General features: G+C 53.5%; 7 protein-coding genes across 7 annotated transcripts; 3 read left to right on the top strand and 4 right to left on the bottom strand.

The window, feature by feature from the left end:
- Positions 1-46: 46 nt before the first annotated feature.
- Positions 47-1,507, bottom strand: CABS01_16681 (uncharacterized protein; the record flags this gene model as incomplete). Its single annotated transcript, XM_060550011.1, has 1 exon — positions 47-1,507. A coding segment is annotated over one exon (1,461 nt), but the record flags the coding sequence as incomplete, so codon positions are not given.
- A 73-nt stretch (positions 1,508-1,580) lies between these two features.
- On the bottom strand, positions 1,581-1,877 carry CABS01_16680 (uncharacterized protein; the record flags this gene model as incomplete). The annotated part of the gene is made up of 1 exon (XM_060550010.1): positions 1,581-1,877. A coding segment is annotated over one exon (297 nt), but the record flags the coding sequence as incomplete, so codon positions are not given.
- Positions 1,878-4,462: 2,585 nt separating this feature from the next.
- Positions 4,463-6,918, bottom strand: CABS01_16679 (uncharacterized protein; the record flags this gene model as incomplete). Its single annotated transcript, XM_060550009.1, has 2 exons — positions 4,463-4,887; positions 4,974-6,918. The coding sequence occupies 2 exons, from the start codon at positions 6,916-6,918 to the stop codon at positions 4,463-4,465; spliced, it is 2,370 nt and encodes a 789-aa protein (XP_060404501.1).
- A 587-nt stretch (positions 6,919-7,505) lies between these two features.
- CABS01_16678 (cytochrome P450) lies at positions 7,506-8,103 on the top strand (the record flags this gene model as incomplete). Its single annotated transcript, XM_060550008.1, has 2 exons — positions 7,506-7,565; positions 7,624-8,103. 2 exons carry the CDS (start codon positions 7,506-7,508, stop codon positions 8,101-8,103), a joined length of 540 nt encoding a protein of 179 aa, XP_060404500.1.
- An 87-nt stretch (positions 8,104-8,190) lies between these two features.
- On the top strand, positions 8,191-8,952 carry CABS01_16677 (cytochrome P450; the record flags this gene model as incomplete). Its single annotated transcript, XM_060550007.1, has 3 exons — positions 8,191-8,384; positions 8,444-8,562; positions 8,654-8,952. The coding sequence occupies 3 exons, from the start codon at positions 8,191-8,193 to the stop codon at positions 8,950-8,952; spliced, it is 612 nt and encodes a 203-aa protein (XP_060404499.1).
- A 606-nt stretch (positions 8,953-9,558) lies between these two features.
- CABS01_16676 (protein PNG1) lies at positions 9,559-10,557 on the bottom strand (the record flags this gene model as incomplete). Its single annotated transcript, XM_060550006.1, has 1 exon — positions 9,559-10,557. The coding sequence occupies one exon, from the start codon at positions 10,555-10,557 to the stop codon at positions 9,559-9,561; it is 999 nt and encodes a 332-aa protein (XP_060404498.1).
- A 4,456-nt stretch (positions 10,558-15,013) lies between these two features.
- On the top strand, positions 15,014-15,770 carry CABS01_16675 (uncharacterized protein; the record flags this gene model as incomplete). The annotated part of the gene is made up of 2 exons (XM_060550005.1): positions 15,014-15,130; positions 15,252-15,770. The coding sequence occupies 2 exons, from the start codon at positions 15,014-15,016 to the stop codon at positions 15,768-15,770; spliced, it is 636 nt and encodes a 211-aa protein (XP_060404497.1).
- Positions 15,771-16,315: the final 545 nt, after the last annotated feature.

The following is a 16,315-nucleotide window of genomic DNA, read 5'->3' as shown; positions in this document are numbered from 1 at the left end:
CCCAGAAGAACGACTCAAGGTCGTGCATGAACGAATGCTGCTCACCTATTAGTGCCCCGATTGCCATAAAGGCCCTCGTGCCGGTCTTTCCCTTGGCACCTGAGGCACTCTCTCGTGGCTCTCGAATGGCCAGGTCAAGGTCAATCAAAAACGCTGGCCAGGATGGGTTGCCGCTGTCCTCATTGATCATGAGGTTGTTGATAGATATATCCCTGTGGAGGATGCCTGCCTTGTACAAAGACTCGTGGCCGTCAATACAGCCTACGAGGGCAGCAAGTAGTGCTGATCGAGAGCTTGCCTTGTATATAGGCTTGCCGTAGTCCTGAAGAATAATCCGCCGATGAACCCGATTGGGAGGTATACTTACAGCCTTGGTAGGAGACGCGGAGCAGGATCGCTTGCTTGGGGGAAGGGTGGAATCAGTTTGGCTGGATGGACGCTTTCTGCTGGTGTTGCTGCGGCCATTCCGCGTGGTATCTTTGGCCATGTTGCTTGGTGGCATCTGTCGTCCTGGCCGGTAGTTGCTTGCTGCTATGACATTTAGGCCGTGACGAACATTGTTGCAGATGTCATCGTCTATCTCGTGAACCTGGACCGTTTCATGGTAATAATACCGGGCCACATTCACAACATGCTTGTCCGTTACTTCCCGTAGGAGGCCGCCCTCTTCGTCACGTTCAGGATACTGCCATGAGTCCTTGATGACAAGCTGCGTGTCTGGGTGTTCCTCAGGGTGGGCCTTCCAACAAGTCGCAGCCCGGCCAGCCACACAGCGTGCCCGTAGAATCACCCCATCAATAACAATTCGCTCTGTGGAACCATTCCGCTTGATGTTGACGAAGCGGTTGTTATCCAATACCTTAATCGTTGGATCAAACCCTAGGCCTTCTTCATCCATCCAAAGAAATCCAAGTACGATGAACACGAACTGTAGTCCGTCTTTGTTGATGTTAAACTGCTCTGACGCGATGGCTCCAAGCCGGTCAAAGGTCCATACCCTCATGAGAGGTCCACAGAGCGTGAAGCCCAGGACAAAGCGTCGGGTGTCCTGTGCGGCGAGCACTTCCCTCGCATACCTTCCAAGGTCAAGCCAGGCCTTGGAGGCTGTGTCGGCAGATGGGTTACTCTTGAGTTCTCCAGGTACCAGGATTTGCTTCCAGTGGTGTCGAGACCCTTGGCCAGCCTCGTGGTTCTCGACGAACCCGACATCTAGTTTGCGATCTGCTGTGGAACCCTGCATCGGTGTGTTTGGGTGTGCTAAGAGGCTTCGTTGATGTGTCGTGTTTGACTGCTGGGTGTTTGCAAACAGCGCCAGCTTCTTGACGAAGCCAGCAAGCCACTCTAGCACGCTTTTCTCGTTTGTATCCTGGGGCCAACCCTCCCAGCCGCCGTGGAAGGCAGAATAGTTCCCGTTGAGGCACTGATCGAAGAACTGCTTGGACGCAGCCTCAAGCCCGACCACGCCTCCAAAATATGCGTCTCGAAAGCCAGGAAGCCCAACATACATAGTGCCGAGCTCCTCTTTTAGTATATCGTCAACATATCGACGGTGTTCGGACGAGTTGGCGAAACTGCTCGTATTACGTTGCCAGGGCGTTTGTTGAAGTGAGGAGGCTATCGTTCGGGGGGGGGGGCGTGGTTTCAGGTACGGCGCTGTATGCTTGATCCCAGATGGTGAAATCATCCACTTTGTTGGAGAGGGCCGACTTCAGGAGGGACTTAACGCTATCGAATTCGAAATTATCGGAGGTAGCGGCCGAAATAAGCCGGAGGAGATCGCTTTGGAAGTTGCTAGAGCCCGATTTCGAAGGGAGGGATCTTGAAAGAATATGGCTTCGCAAAGCAGAAAGGAGAGTTAGAGTTAAATTTCGAAGATCTGGATGAAAAGAGGGGTAATGCAACACGAGCTGGCGATTGCATCTTCTGCACCGAGTTGATCTATAGCGTCGGCGGTACAAGGAGTCTTTGCACCATTACATATGGAGTTGAAAGTGCTGTGAACAGCATCAAGGCTGTTTCCAATAGGACTTTGTCTGATCTGTTCTGATCGATCGGTCATGGCGGATTAGAAATAGTCGACCAGTTGGTGGAAGAAGGAGGTTGCGGGTTTCAAGGGCCTGTGGTCGAAATCGGCAATAGTTTTGTCGGAAGATTGAATTTCCGAGCCCTCACAAATTTGGTCTCTCAAACCAGCCTCACTTTCCGTCGACCCACGCTTGTTTCATCCGGGAGCTGGGGAGACCTCTTGTTTTCGTGCCCCCACTTAGACGCAGCTGTGGACTCCCTAGCTAGGTTTCTGAGGCTGAATTGTCGGTAAGCTGTACTTTCGGTCCACTCAACCCCCACGCCTTTTACCTCCTATAATGAGGACTTTGCTGCAGAAATCCAAGCGACCAGAGGCCTCGATGATCTGTACTTCCTCCTTCCCAGCTTTTACTCCTCCCCTACCCGACCGATATTGCGAAGAGCCTTTTCTATCACAAACAAGGCAATTCGCGTGCGGCAATGCTTAACTGGACTTAAGAGTCACGAAATCCAGGGCACGTTCCCCTATGAGATTGCGAGCTGCCTTGTCCTTCCGAACATACCTTCCTCCAACGAATGGCGGGCCAGTGCTTAAGGTAGATGCTTCTTATCGGAGCTCGCTGATCTTCTTCCCGAAGTAAGAGCTCGGACTATCGACCTTGCCATCTCCATAAAAAGTATAAATTCGTCTTCCTCGAAGACCTACTTGCCGCCAATACATGTGGGAAAAAATATTGCAATCAGCCACAAAGGACATCATCATGGGCGATTTTGGATACACCCTCGAGTCAACCAATACCTGGAACGAGAATTGTATCCCTACGTTCATGTTGACGGACTTCAGGGAAATGTAGCTCTAGGGAAAGGTCTTTCTAATACAAGCTCGGGAGATTGCGATTGTTGAAAGACACGAAGTGACCAGTAGGAGTAAGGGGAAGCATTGTACGACGCAGACAAATCGGCAGAGACGCCCCCACAAGCAATTTGGAAGAAGCACCGGTCGCAATCAGCGATGGTTGTTGTGATTAGCCTTGTTCTGTTCGGCAGATGTTCGGCCCTCTGTACACTCGGAGAGTACTGTCCCTGAGGAGGGGGTTGAGCCGCAAGTCCTTCAAGCCGAGTGCGCATTAGAGGTCGAATGCCAGACTTATCAAGTATGACGATCTGCTCTTGTTTCTACACATCCTGTCTTACACTGTCATACCAGATTGTCCTTGTTAGGTCTGTTCCTCGTCGAAACGCATCGTCCAATTCGTATTCGTCCCGCAGCCTATTCCAAAGAATGCCACGGGAAGGGTCTAGTACTTCTTCCGCCCTCCTCACAGATGTGCGTAGTCTGCAATTTGGAATGACAAATGATTCAATCGCATGCAATGTTCCCAGCAATGTTGGCTGTCCGCCGGGTCGACTCCTGTCAGGCAAAGGCTACCCCACCATGGCCCTGCCTGACCATGGGGAACCCTTAGCCGTGGTGTGCAGGTTCGGGCTGTTCGGATGAATATACTTGCCGTGTGTCAACGAGCACACTATGAGGACGGTCCGCAGGCGCGGAGATTCGCAATTGAATTTAGACTGGTAGGTATGGACCGGTAGCCATTCGTATTCCGCCGTTGACATTGTGCTCCTCGGTACAAGTGCGTTTGGGCTAGGATTGGCGCCTACCGCTGACCGCGGACATCGACTCGGCCTTGGCTGGGAGTAGCGCCTCGCACTGCAAGTTTACATGCAGCCAATCTAGTCTGCAACAGCAGCCTGACGATTTGCACTACAGCGAATGGCAAGATCGATGTCTGCATTCGGAGCTGCGGTGCGGTTTGTCTGCTGGGCATGGTTCAGTGTGGGAATCCTTGACAGAAACAATGCTGCATCTGTCGATGGGAGCTCGGAGTGGACTATTGAATACATCGCTGACAGCTTACTGCTATGGTCAAAACTAGTTTGCCGCAAGCCAGAGTGGCTGATCGTCCGCCGGTGCGGTAGAGAGCGTCGTCGAAAAGCAGCTGGCTCTGTTCGGCGCCGGCGCATTACGGAGATCGTACAGGCTCCCATCCTACGCATCCGGTGAACAGCTTCAGGCACCCTCAGTAGTGGTATGCTCGAGGCTCCTTGTGGCACGACGGGCGGAGCGTCTATGAAAGCAGAACACCGTGAGCTCGCCACTGTACGTCCGGCTGCGTAGACAATCGTACGAAGTCAACAGTTTGAAATGTAGGTCAATGCAACTTTTGCCGCAAGATCGACCACATTTGGCAAGCGGATTGCAACTTCTCCAATCCTTGCAGGCTTAGCTATAGACGGTGGCAGGCCAGCAGAATGAACAGCGACAGGACCCAACCTACACCACGGTTGACGAGCAAGTTGCCCTGTAAACGGATAAAGAGTCGCCTGACAGCTTCCGCGGCGCCTTTGCCGACATTGCTCAAGTGGCCTCAAGGGTCTAGTCGAAAATGACGCGTCTCTCGAGCCTCTTCAGCCAAGATCGTCGTGCTTGGCCCAGGCTCAAGCTCGTCTCGCCCGACTCATTATGGGGCTTGTGGTATACGATGGAAAAGATCCGTTTGCCCTTGGAGTCACAGCAAGCGAAGCGAAAGGCTGAGCCTCCAGCTGGCTCCATGCTGCATCCGATGCTGCACATGGCGTCGCGAAAATCGTTCCAGGAGAAGGTCTGCTGGGTGCCATTTTGCAAAGAAAACCAAAAGCCCGGTTCCTCCAGGCGGACATGCAACTGAGGACTCGAAGATGAGGTGCATAGCGGCCGTTTGGTCGACTGCACAGTCGATCGGTCGGGCTCGCTGTTCTGCTGTCGTGCCCGTCGCCGACGCGTTTGCTTGAGTTGGCTCGCTGTGGCTACTGTCAAGGGCGCTTTGTTGAAGGTTGAGATCAAGGGCTCGTTGGAGTATCTGGCGCAGGCTGTTGAGGCCCAAGGGGCATCTTTCGTTCTACCTCACAGAAGACGTGTTCGAGAGCTTTGTCGTTCTGCGATACAGTTTTCATTTGCTGATCCAGCCTCCGCCAAAAACTCCAATGTCCTCCCGCAAAGTTATACTCCTTGGCTTCCGTCATGGCCCTGACCGCCTTGTCGAGGATCTCCAGCCAAGGTCGCGGCTTGCTGGTCTGTCCTGCGTCGATACAGTCGACCATCTTAGAATGCTGCATCCAGTCAGAGATCGACAAAAAATGGCTTCCCGTCTCTTCCAAGCAGGCAGCCAAGACATGCAGGTCGCTAAGGGTTTGTGAGACCATCATAGGGAAGGACCTGGCTCCATCTGTTTCTCGGTTTATCGTTCTCATCACCTCCGGGAACCCCATGCACCGAAGGACCGGATCGTCTTCCCTGACCATGTCCAGAAGCCGATGACCTGCCTTGGTGAGGGATCCCTGCGGCGGTGTCTTGATCCACCGGAAATGGAGCAATCTCTCTTCGAACGCGCTACGGAGAGCGCTGTCGAGGGTTGATGCGATCTTGATATCATCGTCTTCCGCGTCAGTCAACAACGGATGTTTAGCCTGTTGAACAGCAGTTGCCACGAGTTGATCCAATGTACTCAGGGTGTCGATGCGGCCAAAAAGTATGGCTAGCAGCTCTTTTGGGCCGCTGCCTTTGGCCATGCCCGTCATACAACTATACCAGTAGGCTGCATCTTGCCGAACCTGCCACAGATGGTCCATTGCTTCGTCCAGTGACGTTCTGATAGTGTCCTGTACATCCTGTAGATTGACGCTCATGGTATGGCAAAGGTATCTGGACCGGGAGGAGCGAGTGACGAGGGTGTTTCCTTCAATATCGCTATCGGTCCCTAAGAGTGGCTCACGTTCCACTTCTGCCCTCGGCAGGTCGTTGATCGTGTCCGCAAAGATGCCTAGGCACCGGTAGATCTCTGTTTGCGCTTGGAGCTGCCAGAAAAGCACATTAGGAGTAACGATCTTCGGATGCAGACGCGGTGGCACATCGTACTCAGTGAGCTCGGAGACCGCACCGGAGGATCCGTCGCCGGGGTCTAACCTAGATATTCCTTCTACCATGATTGGACGGTTTCTCCCTGCCCACAAGCTGAGAAGTAAATAACGGCCATCCGAGGGACGGAATCGATGGGGCGGCACCTTGCACCGCGTTTCTAGCAACGATGGTAGGTTGTCACTTTCCGAGAGATCAACGTAGTTGAGTGCCGGACAAAAATGAAGAGCGGTTGAATGACCCTCTTCAACCCTTTCCAAGTAAGAATAGATGTGAGTGTCTGGGGCCTCAGGAATGTCACATTTCCGGAGAATTTGCATCCTGGCAGCGATGTCCAACCTCGCCCAGATCTTTCGAAAAGTGGGGAGTGATCCTTGTCTCTTTTTGATCTTGTCCAATTGCTGCAGAATCTGCGTCTTGCGTAGGGAAACAGCCCGCCAGAACTGTTCCCTATTCATATTAATTGAATCGGATGAAGTTAAGTCGATGCCCATGGCGCGGTTGATTTCCACCAGCCGCTTTTGCCAGTTCGGCCCGAAGAGACGGCCAACCGAACGCCGAAGCGTGTGTTCTGTGAGTTTGGTAATGACATCCTCCACCTCCAAGCCTGATACGTCGATCTGCAGCAGCTCGCACCACTGGGCTGTCTCTTCGAAATCTCTGCGTAGGTGGTCTTGTGCGTTCGCGATCCAGTTTTCCAGGTGTTTCCAGTCGATTCTCTTCTTCGACGTTTTTTCCAACTGCTCGAATCGCTTCATGAACTGGTTAAGTGCGAGACCTGTCGAAGGCTTGAGAAGCGCGGCCATTTCGATGGCACGTTCCACATCCCCAAGCCTACCCAAAGAGGCTTGCACCATTCTCAAGTCGTCCCACCAGTCGTCGAATTGGCTCATTTGCCTGTTGACCCAATTGGCAGAGCATTCCGAAGGCCTGGGCATTGTTGTTCACGTTGTCATTAGCAGACGTTGTTGATTGAGGGTGATGAACGAGCTGTTCGCAGGTGATAAGAATCAAGAATACCGCAGGAAAAATGACACAACGAGGAAAAAAAACCTTTCGTAGCAACATTTGATGTGCTGTTGGAGAGCTGGCGTATTTAAATAAGGGGTTGGCCCACTGATTAGGCACGATGGAGTGGCCCTGTGATCACTGTGGAGCAAGCCCCTCAGCCTGATGGACCCCGCTTATCCCGCAAGTCGCTGCTTAGTGCACCTATACTAGGTGGGCTGTGCGAGCGATTGGGGCGGCGCGTAGGGATTCGGCAGGCTGATTGGCCAGCGACGCCGGTCTCCGTCAGGCGTTTTCACTTGAGCGATAACGAACCGAGCTCCAAGAGATGATGAGGGTTGGCGGCAACGCGGTGCAGACCCATGTCAAGATCGAACGGACTCGGGGAAACGGCATGCACCGGCAAGAACAGCGGCAAATAACCTCAGGAACGGCTAGACCACCACTTTGGTGTCGGAAACTGACAATCTCGATCCTCCCATGATGTCTCAAAAAGCCTTGGGTTTTGGCCAAGGTCATGTTTGGAAACAACTCGCAAGCAACCGCTTCACGACCAGAGCTTTACACTTTCCACAAGGTTTGTTTCGTTGTCTATAATCGGATTGAAAGTAGGATCTCTGACGTTTGCGCTCCAGATCGTTGCCAACACTGCTGGCACCACTACTAGCACATCTCCCTCCAATGAGTCTCTCAAGAGGAGGAGAAAGGGCGCAGCATCCGCCCTCAACCGCCCATCCATTGAGACTTACATCCCCTACTTGGACCTCGAGACACGCGACTTCCTCAAAGCAGCTCTCAACTACGGCAAGGCAGACAAGGTCACCATTGACCCGCTTCCCCTCGTTCAGAGACTCAGCTTGTCACTGGCAGTCACACTGAACTGGGGCATGCGATTCCCCGGCCTCGACGACGGACTCTTCAAGGAAACCACGACAGTCGAGGGTGAGGCCAGCCTCACGAGGAGCGTCACGGGCAACATGCAGAACTACGATATCCCCCTCCTCCGCTACAACCCCTTCTCAGCCGGAAGGCGTCACGACGTCGAGATGAGAATCCGCCGCGATAAGTACCTGTCCAAGCTCAATGGCGACCTGGAGGAGAAGATTCGCAACTGAACGCATGAACCGTGTATCCAGGCCAACATTATGCTCGACGGGGAGGCTAAGCTCAACAACGTCGAGTTAACATAAATCAGTCTTACTATGCTTGCTGCCGGCTTCGTGACATTCACTGCGGTATCGACGTGGGGTATTGGGTTCTTGGCGCCGCATCCCGAGATTCAGCAGAAGGCATTTGAGGCGATTAGGAAGACTTACGACGAGGGAAACCCGTTGTGTGATACGCATGATGACCAGACTGTTCCCTACCTCCGCGCTTTGGTTTGCGAATGCTTGAGGTATGACTCAGATACGACATTCTTGACAATCTGCGACGTTGACTAACTCTCGTGCACAGATTTCTCATTGTCCCTCGCCTCCCATTGCCCCTTGCTACGAACAAGGAGTTCATGTACGAGGGTAAGCTGGTACCAAAGGGCACCATAGTCTTCTTGAACTATTGGGCTTGCAACATGGGTCAGTCTCTACTCCCTCGTTGGAAAGCGGATGCATTCTGAAACAACAAACTAATACTCCTTCAGATGGCGATCTCTGGCATGATCTCGAGGTCCTCCGCCCGAACGCTGGCTGGAGAACCCCGAAGCACCCATGTTCACCTATGGCATGGGATGCCGCATGTGTGCCGGAACCATGTTGGCTAACCGCGAACTGTACATCACTTTCCTCCGTATGTTGGCCAGCTTCGAGCTGTCATCGACAGACAAGATCGACACCGATCCCATCACCGGCGCTGCTGATTTGACTAACCTGATTGTCACTCCATGCTCCTACAAGGCCACCTTCACCCCTCGCAACGAGTCAGCCCTGAGAGCCGCTCTGGAGACTAAGGTCAAACATCAATTTTGAGTTATCTAGCATTAGCTCCCTGAAATAGGGGGGAGATTAAGTCTGCCGGAGGGGCGTAGGATAAATGACGAGAATGGAATACCGTTCCACCATGGAATGATCATTGAAGCATCACGATTCGGGACGGAGGCACGCATTGATTGACAGGATGGAAGAAAGCTGGGCCAAAGTCTGGCATCCCATTCATGTACAAATAGGGCAAAAAGCAGAAGAAATTGTTTTGACCTTCCGAAATCGAGAATCGAGCTTGGAGCTATGCCTAACCTCTCACTCTTGGGAGCTCATGAGAGGGCATCATGTTGGCCACTACACCATATCAGATTGATTGATGCTGAAAGGCCGCGAGATTGGACTGTTAGCTCAGATGTTGGGGAGCGGAGTTGATTGAGCGTGATGCGGTTCGCATGAAAAGATGGAAATTTGCCCCTACGGCTTGTGGGACGGTGGGTCACCTCCATGAAGCCGTTGCAGGGCGAGACCTGTCTCTGAGATATGGTGGAGAACTTGAGGTGCGGGTAGTCTAAAGGCGGAAAAGGTCTGGTATTCTCAGGTCAAAGGTTATATGAGGTGCTCCGTCCCATCCCCGTTACCCGATTGCGCCACGATTCAATGCTCCAGATCGTCTTGTTGCCGCTGGAGGATTTCTTTCACCCCCGGATGCTCCGAGTCCTGGACAGGGTCAGCTTCTCCCACCGTTCGCCCTGATTCGCACCGCTTGAGTATCTTAAGTGCTTGGTGGAGCACTTGGTGCGCGGGTACAATCAACACATCATTTGGGAATCGGCTTCCTGCCACGATGTGTCCATAAATCTTGCCAGAGATGGCGTCACGAACCCACGAACCATGTTCGCTGGAGATGATGGGACGGCTGAGCTTCGCGGTGTATACGTCAATGAGCGTCCTGCATCCTGGTGGGCGGAACAGAGACGGCGTGCCGGAAAGAGCGCCTCCGATGCTCCGTCCGTCGGGAGTGGTGACGCTGACGGCCGCATCGCGTGGCGCAGACTCCACGTATTTCATATAGGTTTCGAGAGGAACTGCCTGAGTTTGGCCCTCTGCATCACCCGGCCGCGGTAGTACTGAAGGTGATACTTCTACGAGTGCAAAGTCGAGCTCTTTTGAGGATAACACCACCTCTCCGGTGACCGTTGGATAGCTGTGCTGGTCCATGCTCGGTACTTGTGCTGTTGAAGGCACAAGTTCCTGAAGTCTGGAATGAAGCTCATTTCCATGCTCTGCTTGCGCGGGTCTGGAGGTTATCCAAGCTTCGTCAGCGATGATGTCAGACCCTGCCGAGCCCGCGGTTTCCGACTGTGGAGAGATGCTCCCTCGGCTCGTGATATACGCGAGAGCCGGCTCGTCATCGTCGTTCTCGAAGTCGCTCCAGCCCGTAATCTCAATCTCATTATCCGTTTCGTCGACATCGTCGTGGTTCCCCGAGGTATTGAAATGAGTTGGGATCTCTTCGAGAACGTGTTGGACCGTATGGAACATGAATCGATTGCGGAACGACACGAGGCCTCCAGCAGTAGCCGAGCGCTTCATCTTGGCGCCGCCGACGAAAGTATGAAGTTTCTGGCAGCCGGTGCTTGAGCCTTGGGCCATGACAATCGATATCGTTCTCCTATTCAAAGCTATCGTAAAGGGAGTTAGAACGATTTTTCCAACTCTCAACCCTCATTGCTGGAAGTAATGGGGGCCCTACCCACCGGACCAGCGTCCGGGGAGGCTCCCGAAGAGGAAGCCATTGTTTCTCAAAAGTATGCAAAGCTGCCAAACAAGTCACGGGCAGGGCGAGTCTAGATGTATTTTTTTCGAAGCAAATGAACTCTACACGAGTCACACATACGAGGCTGGGTGAGTCGACACGGCGAGATATATAGAGTACTTGCGTTTGACGCACATGGCCAGGGGCGCAAGGAGCGGACAAGGCTGCGTTCACATCGAACGGTTGCGCGACTACCATAACAATATCGAGCGGATAATGCTTTCGGCGAGGCTCCCCTAACCCAATCAGGGAGTGTGATTCTTTCAATAAACCCGTAGCGCCAGGGTCGCAACGTAGTATGGGGGGCTTAGATATGGATACTGTATGCGACATGCGAAGTAAGACCAGGGCATATGTCACCATAGCCAATCGTCGACGTAAGGCAACCCGCTAGGCACTTCCGACCCCACGACGATACACCGAAAACCCCATTAGGCTTCTTGGGATTGATGACGTTATGTACCACTTCCCCCTCCCTCATCGAACGTCGATGGAATCTCCGTATCCATGTCGTGCAGCGATCCGTGGATTCATCGGAGAGGCGCGCTGCATCGTTGAAATGACTGTCCAAACCTATGGCTGGTACCCTGCCACATGCCTGCCCGACTCCTAAGCAGGAGCGTCTCAACGACTTCATATACAATATTGATCCTGATACGATTGTGCGCCGTATTGTTGTTGTCTGCATGTACTCCTTGATCAATCGTTGTGAGAGTGTTCGAGCACTCCCTAGAAACTGTTTACGGCTGCCACTCTCTGACAAGTGTCGGTCACGGTGTTCTCGGCTCTCCCCAGTGCATGGTATCGGGGACTGCGCTGCACACCGTTGGTTGCAAAGTATGCCTGTGTGTGATCGACGAGGCCCTCTGTTGCTGTGGCATTTTCCTGGGTATCGATGACAACCTGCACACAGTTTCCAAATCGTATCGTTGCTGGCTGTTACTGTCGCTTGCGTCTGTTTGACTGCGTTGCTCACTACGAGTAGATTAGCCAGGATTTGATCGATCGTGCCGTTCACTGCACCGACGGCGTCCAGGGTACTATCAACCGTTTGTCTGACTAATGTGAGGGGTAAAGCCACCGCGGTCGCCTCGTCTACCGCCGTGACCACGATTGCCATTACCTCCTCCAGCAAAGCTACCGCCACGGCTACGATCCGAAACCACCTCCACGACGTCCACGGTCGCCGCCTCCGCATTCTCCGAAAAAGCTGCCGCCGCGACCTCTGCGTCCTGCGTTCGCCATATTGAAACAAATGGTCGTTGTGTATGGATTGTCACCGTCTGTCAAGGAGCAGGCTGGAGCACCGCTGCGTCTTTTGAAAACACTTTCCCCGCTTTACCCCGCCTGGCACCGCTTATCTGCTGTGCTGGGCTCCGGCTCCCTCGGTGAGACAGTGCTCGGAGCGGAAAGATAGGCTGGGACGGGGCACAAATCGAGGCCGTTAGTAGAGGGCACGCAGGCCCGCAACCGCGGCGAGCCACGTCTGCACCTGCACAGCGACGGGTCATGTTTAAGAAAGAAGGAAAAGGGATGTTGCTGAGTCCACGCACCAGCCAGTCACCTATGGAGCTACAACTGGCGTAAGCTTTTGGGTGTATGTGGTCCGTGAGTGGCGGCCTACGCCGCCCACCCTGCTGGAAAGAAGGGGAAAGACGAGGATTGGGCTTTGGCTGCCGTATATTCCCAGCCTCCATGTGATCAGGTTGGTTACTCGGCGCGGTTTTTGGCGCGAGGGGTCAACTGCGTGTCGACCACCTTGCTCCAGGAGACTGACGCAGAGGTGAAAACAGATCACACATTCCGACATCGCCAGGACTTGCCGAGGAGACCTTCCTTAGTGCCATGCTCGGCCGAGACAGGAGCGGATCTCTTGATGGCCTGAAGGACGTCTGGCGTGTTGATGATGGGTCCCTGCCCTCTGTACTGTCAACAGCGATGGCAAACCCCCCTTCATCCGCCGTTCGCTGCGCTATCTTCACGGCCCCTGGGCGTCGCCGAGACTCATCTTCATGCGGGCGGTTACATCGCGACCTTCTCATCTGGATAGGCTCCAATAGTCACCCATGGCTCCATTTAATCGACGCGACCTCGGAAATCTGCAGAAGCTGCTAGCGGCCCCCCTTTCCCCGTACGCGCTCGTAAGAACCAAGCGCTTACTGGTCAGGCTGCTTGTCAAGCGACCTCTTCGAGACTGATGTAGGGACGTGCACAGACCTCGACGCTCGTTGGCCATGCGCTTTCTTGACATCGCGCCAGACCGCAGGGTCGCCCGCAGCTAACGAATCGGACGGCTCCCGCGCCACACCAACCGTCCCACCCCACGTACACCGTAGCGTGGTGGAAGCTTCTTCTCAGCGATACATAGTGCCCTAGCATCCCCGCAGCCCAACGCGCGTAACCACCGCATCATGCACGGCGTGACCTGCCTGACACTTCCTTGTACGAAACGTTCCCCACGACATACGCAGCGAGCAGATGTCACAGTGCGCAGCCTTTCGCGTTCATTGAGGAAGGACGTGCACTTCGCTGCCCGGCAAAAGCATCCAGGGCCTTTGGGGGTCGTGAACGCGCCGATGGCTAAACCGACCGGAAGCCTAGTGTGCGCCGCCGACATGGGGAACGGATGCGGCTGCTGGCGGTGGGCCGTCAGAAGGTGCCCCATGCCCTCCTCAGGCCCAGACCCTGGCTCGAGTGGCGACGGATGTGTCAGGGAACACGCATGGCTGGGGCAGCGCGGCAAACCGCCGAGCGCTACCAAGTCCCAGGTACCTCGACCGAAGCAGCCCTTCCTGCAAAGGCGCCTGAGGTCATGTAATTGATGCAGCACGCAACCGAAGCGCCTTCGAATGGTTCATCTCTGATGTGCAGACGATGAGGAGCTCAGCGCCCTGGTGAGCTTACCCATAACCGGGCTAACGTAGGGCAGCCGGCGTGGGTGCCTCTCGCCCCTCTTATTTGAATGCTTCGGCAGCGCGTACCAGTCACCGGCGGCAAGCTCTGATAAGTTACTGCTAAGAGGCTGCTGTTCTCGCGGCGGGCACTGGTAACTGACGCCAGCCCCAGCAAGTTACTGCCAGAAGGCCCGGTGTTGTCAGACCAGTCTACGCTCTTATTGCAAGAACATTTCTTCTGGGAACAGGGGGTGGCTCAAGTCTTAGCCAAGTAGATACATCTTCGCGTCGTCATAAACAAAGTGCCGCTCGACTGGACGAGCGAAAAAGGCAGGTCATTGCCTCGGACAGCGTACAGCTGACACGGAGATTTCATTATCCGACATTCCTCAGCCCAACAGGCTGTTGCCTAGAATTCACCTCGCGTCTTGTCGCGTCGAAGGAGTCTGCGGTTCCCTCTCTCTTTGTCCGCCTGAAGTCATCCAACCAGCACTCATACCTGGCTCAGCAATCTCGATTATTCTCACCTTTAAGACCGTTTTGCCGAACCTAAGCCACCATACTGCGATGGACTCTTCTCAGCTTCAGCTTCATTCTTGTGATATGTGCCCTCGACTTGAGCTAAAGGTGAACCCGGCGTGTGATACGCGGATTACCTTGCCTTTACTTCAGGTGGTAAAGTCCGCGATCAACGGGTGCGTTTTCTTCCAAAAGCGTTTGGGACGCCTCCGGTCATATATCACGAACGAACCACGGCGACGAATCTTTACCGTGGGATCCAGATGACTGGATAGAAAGGTCGCTGTGTATCACGATTTCCCTGCATCGAGGGCGTGTTTTGGTCGATTGCGATTGGCGGTTCCTTGATGAGCCCTGGAATCACAAAACTGAAGACAGCCTTCTCGCAATCATCAAGACAGGTAAGTATATTGTCGCCCCTAATTAACAGTTCACTGACGCGATGGAACGGGAAGGCATGAAGGATATTGTCTGGACTCGACCGCCGAATCAACATTCATTTTCAGAAAACAACATACAGTGGATACGCAGCTGTCTGAAAGAGTGTCAAAAGAACCATGCTCGATGCAACAAACACAGGCAGCAGATGCAATCTCTTGGGCACCCGAGGTACCTGCTTGATCTGGACTCCTGTGATGATGGGCAAATTCGGTTGATAGAGCCGGGAAAAAATACCGACTTCACTATCTTGACTTACTAATGGGGCCATCCGCCGCCAGACTACACAACAAAACCAGCGAACTTACAATATCATTTGGCTGGGTTTCCTCTTGATAATCTCCCCAAAACAATTTGAGATGCCGTAGAGGTTACTCTCGCTCTCGCTTTGCGATATCTTTGGGTAGCTGCACTCTGTTTCCTTCAGGACCAAAATGACGAGATGATCAAGAACGAGGTCAACATCGCGCTCGAGTTCTATGCTCGGGCGAGCATTGTTATAGGGGCCGCCTCTGCGCCGCACAGTAATGCCGAGTTCTTAGCACCTCCGAGATTTGCCGTATCATGAGTACGAGCTCCCTGTTGCTGTGAAAGATGGAGACAAGACATCAGATCACCGCCTTAGACTGCTAGAACGAGGGTTCGAGAAAAAGCCAGAGCCGATTGACGAAAGGGGGTAGACATACCCAGAAGCCAAGGGCGCGTTGTGCATCTTGCGCTTCGAGTCTGAACGAGTTGTGTTCAAATGCCGGGAAACGAACCTCGCAGATAGCGACGTTGATGAGTTGCCAACGTCAGATGAGATCCACCCGAGCACTTCTACATTTGATGGCTCGAGGTTCGCCACCCGAAACACTGGAGTTGATGATCCTGAGCCGCATATCGCAGACTGGCGACAACAAGTCATCAATTATTCTGCACGCCAGACTGGGAGATTAGCTGACAAGTTGGCTGCCTTTGAATGTATAGTCCCCATAGCCATGGCGAAGGCCATGGACTTGGATCCGTCGCAGTGCAAAGCCGGATTGTGGATGCCCGACGTGCTGAGAGAACTGTTATGGTGCCGCGATTGCCACGGTCAGGGGAAGGCTACAACTAGCAGTCCTTCAGACATGACACTGACACCGTCATGGTCGTGGGCTAAGATACGATCACCAGTCACCTGGCTCGATGCCAACGAGCTCAAATGCAATGATTAAGTCAACATACCCACTTCTTGGCACCCCCCTGTTTCTGGCACCACAAAAACGATGGGATCACAACCCAACCTCCTCATTACTATTAACTATTGATCCTCAACCACACCCACTACAATACAGCTGCCAGCCTCACTAGGGCATTCAGAGTCGCTGGATTCAGCCGTGATAACCTCCTTTTCACCCGCTTCGATTTGAGCTTGATGGATATCTTTGATGTTCGCGAACTTCGTGTTGGGATCGATTTGAACAGTCTTCCTCTTCCTCACTGTAGCGTTGGTAACTTGAGCCATCAGCTGGGCCACTTGCTGCTGGGCAGCTGCCAAATGCCAGGCCTGCTCTGTGAAGCCTTTTTTCACCTTTCTGAACAGCAGTCGTTGAGTGCTGGTATCATTGTCGAGTTGGGTGTATAAGTGCAGTTGACCATACTAGGATCTTCTCCTTGATCCATAAGCCCTTGCCCGACTGATATATCCAGGGCTCCCATTTAGCAACCAAGCCTTAAACATGAGAGATACAGAAGGACATCACTGAGACACCCGGAATTT

The sequence above is a fragment of the Colletotrichum abscissum genome (assembly GCF_030869225.1).
Source record: "Colletotrichum abscissum strain IMI 504890 chromosome Unknown Scaffold_127.1, whole genome shotgun sequence".
NCBI classification, from domain to species: domain Eukaryota; kingdom Fungi; phylum Ascomycota; class Sordariomycetes; order Glomerellales; family Glomerellaceae; genus Colletotrichum; species Colletotrichum abscissum.
This window is presented reverse-complemented; position numbering and strand designations above follow the sequence as displayed.